Raw genomic sequence first — 8,748 nt, 5'->3', positions numbered from 1 at the left:
TTGTTGCACTGACAATGAAAATAGCTAAGAGTTGGTGGTTGGGTGGGTGGGTAGTGGGCTGGAGGGCAAGTAGGGGAGAGAGGTAGGGGCCATTCCAGGGTCTGCATGTGAGCGAGGGAGTGTAGCCAGCCTAAACACTAATGACAAGTTTTGTTCCCCCTTTTTTGTCCTTTTAAAATGTGCAGGCTAAGAATACGAGGTCTGAGCATGGCTTCTGGAACAGAGAGGCACTAACTGCCTGGACCTCACGGGACCGCCGAGGAAAAACTTTAATTCCAGATGCAGGAGACCAGCATTGCTGCAGAGCTGAAACTGGCTTTTCACTGCTTTTAAAACATTTTTAGATGAGGATCTCTTAGTCATCCTTTCAGCCTTCCTCTCTCTCTCTCTCTCTCTCTCTCTCTCTCTCTCTCTCTCTCTCTCTCTCCCGGTTCATCTTGCCTACAATAGCATAGCGGTGAGCTCTGCACACTGCAGAATTCCGTTGATTGCCGAGAAAGGCAAATGGGAGAAACAGGATCAAAGTTCGCTGACATGCTGTGACAATCAGGTGTGCAGCTGAAAGTCGGGGGGGGTGGGGGTGTCTGCTGGCGTTGTGCAGATGGAGCCATGAAGCACCCGGAAACTTTTTTCGGCTCTGGAAAACTCACATCTCTGTGATTGTGTGCGTCCGGGGAAGCTTGGTTGCAAGACGATACCAATCATTTGTCCTGATTCCCCGGGCTGGGAGCAGACAAACTGAGGGGGACGGGACCAGCAAACCCCTCTATCAGGACCTGATCTATTTCCACAAACAATTTAGTGTATTCATGAGGTTACGCAAATGTGGAGGCAGCAAAATTACCGTAATCAGTTGAAACAGCGAGTGCGCATCCATGGCTCTGATTATTTGGAGATCATCTATCAGCCTGATGTCTATGTAACGAGGAAAGGGGGGCACTGAATTAATGCTGAGTTTCACCGAGAAGTCGATGATCATTGGGCGAGGGAGTTTGGTCAGTGACAATAAGGCTCCTTGGTTAAGTTACGGAGGTATTTCACTAAACATTAGATATCTGACTCTGCTGTGTTGAAAGGTGCTGTTTGGAAACTAAAGCCAACACTATTCAGACAATCCACGGTGCCACATTCTCCGTAAAATCCCCCCTTTATTATTTTTTTTCTCTCCCTTTTTCCACCTGACAAAAGGAGAAAGGGGCGGTCGGGCTGCAGGTCTTAAAGGATAAACTGAGCATGGAGGTCAGGTACAACCAAGAGACAGAAGCCATGGTGCTAAAGAATGGACTAAAGGACGGGAAAGATGGCAAAGATGTCCAGAGCAGCTTGTCCAAAAGCTTCCTGAAGGAGCAGCAGGACTCCTTTTCCCCCTCCGGGACCATGGACAGCTGCGAGAAGAACAGGGGGAGCGCAGGAGACCCGGACTACTGCCGGAGAATCCTGGTCCGAGGTAAACCGGCTGTTTCTTCCTCTCTGCAGAACTTATCTTGCAGCTCAATTTCATCAGAGAAAATCCAGTCTGATCATTTTAGAAAAACAAAAACTTCATAAAAAAATCTGTAACATGAAGATTTGTGGTATTAAAAAAGGATTTTTATTTATTGAGAAATTAAACAATTCAAAACGGAAAAATTTACACAGCTGGATGTTTTTTAAGCAGTTTTTTTCTTTTATTTTTTCATGTAGTTTTTCCTAATAAATAAAAAAAAAATCTATTATGACTCTTTTAGTTTATTCTTATTTTCCTTTTTATTTTTGCTTTAAATTTGCAGGTAAAAAGGGAAAAACATGCTACAGAAAAAATATCTTGTTATTTTAAAAAAGTCAGATTTATGTGTATATTTCATATTAAATATCAAATAATAAAATAAACAAAGATTTCTCATGATAATTATTAATTTACTGCATGTTTAAATGTGTGCAAACCACATTTACAGGATTTCTGTAATGTCAGGGTGATGAATATGAAATGTTTTAACTTTAAACACAGAAAACTGTAATTATAGTTATGCATTAAGATATAAATATATTCTAGATGGTTTTAATATTTTTAAAAAAAGTTGTTTGCTTAAAGAAAAATGGCTGAAATATATTTTCTTCATGCAACGTCAACAATGAGTGTGTGTGAGACCAAACGTAAGACTAAAAAATGCTAAAATATTAATTATTCCACTGTTGAAATACATCAATAAATATCTTTGCTGTCATATTTAATGCTTTTTTATAATTAAATAATTATAAATTACTTTTTGGAGAACTCACTTTTAAAAATTAAGATGAGTCATTTTTTTTAATGAAAACCTTTTAAAAACAGCTCATATATTTTTCTTATGTAATAGATTACAGATTACATGTTTACATTTGTCTCATCTTTGCTTATTAGGTGTAAAATATATAAACTTTTTTTTTAAAAAAAAAACAAATTCTTATCGAAGCTGAATTTGACTTCATTCAAGCTCACCATTTTTTGAGCAAACTGTCAGAATATATATTTTAATAAACATTATTATTAATTACAAGCACCAGAGTTTAGGTAATAATAATAACAATAATAAAACTAATAACAACAACAACAATACTACTACTACAAATAATAATAATAATAATAATAATAATAATAATAATAATAATAATAATAATAATAGCGCTTTATTGTCTTTGTTGCAGATGCTAAAGGCTCCATCCGGGAGATCATCCTGCCGAAGGGTCTGGATCTGGACCGGCCCAAGCGGACTCGGACCTCCTTCACTGCAGAGCAGCTGTACCGTCTGGAGATGGAGTTCCAGAGGTGTCAGTATGTGGTCGGCAGGGAACGCACCGAACTGGCCCGTCAGCTCAACCTGTCTGAAACTCAGGTGCGTGCGTGCGTGTGTGTCCTACACGTCTTCACTGAGATTCAAAAGGATTCATTTTATTTATCTTTGTGAAAGAGATCGAGTCTCCTTAAGTTTGTAACTGCAGCAGCAACTAGAAATAATTTTAAATAATTTTCTTTTACACCAAAAACTCTTCAAAAAATTTAAATCATCAGAACCAGATCATTTCATTTCATTCAGTCCAGTAAGGATGGAGTTAGAGTCCGTGGTTTATTTTCAACCCTCAGAGAAACCAGTAAAACGTTCATAAACTAGCAAAATAAAATGGAATCATCACTCATTCTGGTGGAGGGTTGGAATAATTTCCCCTGGATGAAGCTGGATAAAAACCGGTTGATGGTGTTTGGTGGGTGGGGGTCTGGCTTGTTTCATTCTCCTCGTCGCACCGTGATCATCGGCCTCGGCGCGGTCCTCCACCCTGATGTGTGGCGGCTTTCAGCTCGGCTGACCTTCAGAGGAGGTCAACCCTCTCCCGCCAACACGCCGTGCCCGCCGCTCCTCCACCACCTCCACCACCTCCACTCCTCCACCACCTCCGTTAACTTATTTCAGAAGCTCTGAACTCAGGGTGTTTTCGTACTTTGAAAAAGAAACCAGTGAAACAACTTTTTCTGCCGTTCAGCAGAACAAAAGGAGGATTTTCTTCCTCCGCCTGCACCTCGTCCTCATTAAACATCTTTTAATCACGCCGTGGTGAAATGAAGGTTCGCTGGCGCTAAGAGGTCGTCACGTTAAGGAATGACGGCCATTTTCTGTCCACACCCGCTCACCTCCGTCCAACTTTCAGCTCCACCTTGTTTTATTCTTTCCCTTCCGCTGTTCTCCAACGGGAGATTTTTCTCTCTCTGGCTGGTTCTCCTGGCGGCTGGTGAAGCATAAACCCGCCGCTGTGATTGGACCAGCAGCAGGACCGAGTCGCAGGCTCGCTGCTGATTGGTAGATGCAGATTCTTCCTTATCAAAGCCGTCAGGTGTGTTTACGCAGCTGGAAATCTTTACAGATGTTTAAAACTCACTCATGTCAGATTAACTGATTTCATGGAGTCAGACAGAGGTGCAGCTTCCACATAATTCCAGCTCTTTCTTTTATTTTGGTTATTTTTAGAGAATATAAGACTTATAAAAACGGACATTTTCACTTTAAAATATAGCAGAATTTCTTTCTTATTATTCATTTTAAATCTATGTCCTAAATTGAGAGTTTTTTTTAACCTTTGATTTTAAGGGACAAACCTTCATTTTCATGGTGACAAAAGCTTCTTCAGTCCGGATTAATTCAACATGAAAATCTGCAAACTTTAAAATGTGCAGCCAAAGTTTTTAACCTTAGATTTACAATTGATTGTTTTTACTAGAAAATTACATAAAGAGTAATATACATTTTATATATATATATATATATATATATATATATATATATATATATATATATATATATTAGTTCGGAGGGGTATAGGATAAAAAAAGCAGCAAATCTTCACATGAGGGAAGAAATGATGAAAATCATTGCTTTTTGTGTCATTCTTTGGTTGTGACTTTTGTGACTTTAAAGTCATGCAACATGAATGCAAAAAAAGACGTTTCTACTCAACAGGAGTTTTTCCACTCCACACATGCATTACTTGTGTATGTATATGTGTGTGTGTGTGTGTGTGTGTGTGTGTGTGTGTGTGTGTGTGTGTGTGTGTGTGTGTGTGTGTGTGTGTGAGGCTGATGAAGCTATGAGTTGGTTAACATGTGAAAGGCTATCTTAGGGAAAGTTTTGATTAAATTAACTTCCTGTCTTGTATCACAGTGGCTCCTCTCTCTGAAATCCCAGCCTGGACTCTGATTAGCTGCTGTGTGTGTTAGTGTTAGCATTCCTGCATGTGCAGTGACCGTACATTACATGAGTATTACCGAGAATTGGGTGACTGTGATTGGGTGGAAGACAATTTGCCAACAAAGCCAGTGCAGAGTGGCATCATCTTAATCTGTGAAGACAGACTGTCACACATTTCCAATTATCTCCCTGAACTGAGATTATCAGAGCACCGTAGAGCTATTATCAGCAGCCTGAATATTAATAATTGCAGAGCAGCTATACCATCAAACCGCCTGCGTGGATGTAAATATTTAGCTATCTTTGACATGAATACCTGCTCTGAATGTGACGTCCTTTCATTTTCTGAAAATATATTTTGTCGTCTGCAGGTGAAAGTCTGGTTTCAGAACCGGCGCACTAAGCAGAAGAAGGACCAGGGGAAGGACTCGGAGCTGCGTTCGGTGGTTTCGGAGACGGCTGCGACCTGCAGCGTCCTCAGACTGCTGGAACAGGGTCGGCTGCTGACGCCTCCAGGCCTGCCAGGCCTCCTGCCCCACTGTGGGAGCAGCACTCTGGGCCCTGCCCTGCGACCTCCCTCCATGGCCGTGGCTAGCAACGGCAGCAGTAGCAGCAGCAGCGGTGGCAGCACCGGCACGGCGGGTGGCAGCCCTCCACTACCCACCGTCACCAGTACAGGGACAGTTTCTAGCCTGCAAAGCTCACCAGCGGCCCACGGGCTCTTTAGCTTCCCCATGCCGTCCATACTGAGCGGCGTTGCCTCCCGTATTTCCTCCAATCCCATCTCCATGGCCGGCTCGCTGGCTGGGAACCTGCAAGAACTTTCTGCACGTTACCTGAGCTCCTCCGCCTTTGAGCCTTACTCGCGGACCAATGGCAAAGAAACCATAGACAAGAAAATTCTGGAATGATGCTGTTTTTGATTGTAGTTTCGATTCCCATCTGGTCTGGATGCATTTAATTGTTTTCTTGGCTGTTACTGTCTGTTTGGTTTTGTCTGTCATCTGTCAGTGTCATGTTCTGTAGCAGCTCATGTATTCCTTCACACCTGGCGCCTTGTACAAAGAAAACAAAGACCAACGCAGGCTCACCCAACAGATACAGGAAGGCCAAGCGAAGATTTGCACCACATGTAGAAGTAGGGCAAACATGAGGAGAGCACTGAGCTGTCTGTCAGGGTTCCTGTTAAAGAAATCTTTAGTCTATGATTCCAGAAATGTCTCTAGATTAGAGGGACGCTCTGTGCTGCAGCAGCAGGGTATAGTCTCAGACTGGTGGCAGGATGGTCTTAACGGTGTTTTATCTTTGGATTGCGCTGGGTGGATGTGTGAGTAAACATAGAAAAAGAAAGCAAAATGTTGAACTCCAGATCCAATCAGCAAATCAGGACGTTGGAAAGAAGGAGCGAGGCTAATTTCTTAGCGAAGTGCCTCTGTCACTGCAAGGTCACTGCAAGGCCTGCCCATGTTTTAACATTCACTAAAACTCAACTTCCAAAAGATTTATTTCTTAAATTTGGACCAAAAAATACCAAAACATGAGCCAGAATCAGAGAGATGATTGTTCACTGTTGTTTTCTCTTTGGTTCAGTTTCACTTTGGGGTATTTTTGTATGTTATGTGTTTTTAATTTTACTGGATGGTTTAATTTCTCTGCAGGAACCACTCATATGAATGAGTTGTTAATTGGAGAATTTAGCTTTTCAGCATTAGAATATCAGTAATTACCAGACTTCAAGGTTTTTAAATCATCAGAATAATATCACTGCCTTTCATGTGAACATTTTTTAAAATCCTCAGATTTCTGCAGAACCAACGGCGTATTGTATAAAAATACTGAACTGAGAATTGTACGTTAAAGTTGTTATTTTATTGTAAATTATTCAATTCTGTAATTAATAGATAATTAGTATATATGGAAAATAATGAAGGAATGAATGTATTAGTGGGGCTGACGAATCAGTCGAAGCTCTTTGGTGCTGTTGTCGTGAAATATCTTGAAATTTGTGAACCGTGCGGTACAAATGTGCATATATATGATGTTTATGGCTACAGACAAAGACAAGTGTGTTTTTCATTTTCTTTTATACATGTTGCTATGAATGAAGTTATGATAAATTTCATGACTGTTATACCTCTTACGAAGCAGCTTGATGTATTTGTTTTTAATGTGGCTTGCTGTTATGATTATCAGTCAAACTTGAGGCCATTTGGCCTAAAAGGTCAACTTTTTTATAAAGGAAAAATAAATTATTAGCTGATAAGGTCCCAGCAGATAAAACATTCAGATTATTTGAGAAATCAAAGTAGATTTAATTGGGATTGCAAGTAATTTTTCCTTTTTTAAAAAATATTTTTTAAAAAATTTTATTCTTTAAAATGTTATAAAATAGTAAAAAAGGAAAATGTGTCCCAGATTCTTTCCAGCCTATCTTCACATTGTTTTCTGGTGATTCAGTTTATTAAAAAGAAGCTAATCTTAAAAAGATTGCAGAATAATTGGATTCTAAAAAACAAAACAAACAAAAGAAAGCCCAAATGAATGAATAAATAGATAAATAGACGTGTGAGGATGGCTGAGGCGATGCAGACATCCCTGCCTTTGTTCTTCTCAGTTCAGACCTTCACTAAATTCAGAACCACAAATACTGGAATTCCAGGAGGAATTTGGAAAACTAACATCTCCATCATAAATTGGCCAACAGAAAACGCTTATTGACCAAAATGTTGATTTCCTCCTCTGATTGGTTTCAGTTGCCGTGAGCAACGGGCTGTTGCACCATTTCAGGTTTTTATGAATCCGAAATAAAAACCTAAGATCAGAGACCGGCACACTTGTTCTGCACGCTGAGGCTGGAAACAGACTTCTCCCTCAGCATGTGTGCAGGAGGAGCCTCGCTGCTAGGTTGTGCAACAGTTGCCAGTTCTGGCAACAGAAACCGAAAACACCATCAGTTTCACAAAAATGTCCCCTATCCGAGCATTTCCCGGCATACAGCTGAGCTTTCTGTGCTGCAGCTTTTCCGGATCTTTTGGAGTTTCAGAGGAGACCTTGGCTGATGTTTTGTGGGTAGTTGTTTGTTTTGTTATTTATTCTCCTCGGCTGAGTAAACAGAGGCTCTTATATGTGCCGAGCCAAACCAGTCCTCCCCACTACTTCTTGGGAACATCCCCAGAGTAAGACAAAAAGAAAAGAAAAAACACATTCACGCCTCTTACCCCCTCTCCACCTCTGATAGCCACCCCCACCCATTTTCTTCCTCTACCCTTAGTCCAATTAGACGAGGTTAGAGGATGTGGTGGGGGGGGGGGGGGGGGGCTCGAAGCTTGAATGTGTGTGTGCATACTGTCTTCACCAAAGACCACCAACACATTTTCTACCATAACATGCTCCTTTCGTTAAGCTGGGGTCTTAGAGGGTGAATGAAAGGGTCCATCCTGTGCTGTGTTTATCTGGCCTGGTCTGTCCTCACCGTATGGCCCATCTGGGGATTAACACGCTAACAAGTGCTATCAAACAGCACACCCTGTTCATACACATTTATCTACAAACTTTAAACAAAGCAGTGCAACACAGCTAGAAGGTTCTCCTCCAGGCCTCTATAAGCAGAGATAAAACGTGCTTCTTCCCATTAAGTAATTAGAGGTTTTACTGCGTTTCATTTCAAGTGGAGCATCATTATTAGCATGTTGCAGGAGGATAATTTAGATGACTGGATTATTTAATCAGTTCTACCTCCAGAAAAATAAATAACTACAGAAAATTCCTTAGAATAGCATTTTAAACTAAACCTGATGAAGTTGTCATAATAAGAGTATAGGAAGCCATTTTCTCTGATTATTTATTTATGACCATTTTCATACTCCAAATGATTCAACTGACTACGTAATTGAACAAGAGGTCTTTTGTGAAAAAAACAAACAAGAGAAAACAGCCTTTCTGAGGCATTTTAGCCTCACATAGCTTCATGTTTTCGTTCAGGACCTCAGCTCTAATCAACAAGGTTTCCTGCAGCGGTAAACTGCTCGGCTCAGGAAAAAGACTGCTGATGTTG

At 40.7% G+C, this 8,748-nt stretch overlaps 1 protein-coding gene across 1 annotated transcript; it reads left to right on the top strand.

Annotated features, from left to right (window-relative positions):
* The first annotated feature begins 546 nt into the window (after positions 1 to 546).
* Positions 547 to 6,829, top strand: vax1 (ventral anterior homeobox 1). The gene is made up of 3 exons (XM_042010527.1): positions 547 to 1,447; positions 2,665 to 2,852; positions 5,066 to 6,829. Exons 1-3 carry the CDS (start codon positions 1,234 to 1,236, stop codon positions 5,603 to 5,605), a joined length of 942 nt encoding a protein of 313 aa, XP_041866461.1. The 5' UTR covers positions 547 to 1,233; the 3' UTR covers positions 5,606 to 6,829.
* Positions 6,830 to 8,748: the final 1,919 nt, after the last annotated feature.

The sequence above is a fragment of the Melanotaenia boesemani genome, chromosome 16 (genome assembly GCF_017639745.1).
Source record: "Melanotaenia boesemani isolate fMelBoe1 chromosome 16, fMelBoe1.pri, whole genome shotgun sequence".
NCBI classification, from domain to species: domain Eukaryota; kingdom Metazoa; phylum Chordata; class Actinopteri; order Atheriniformes; family Melanotaeniidae; genus Melanotaenia; species Melanotaenia boesemani.
The sequence above is the reverse complement of the archived record's forward strand: the minus strand, read 5'-3'. Positions and strand labels throughout refer to the sequence as shown.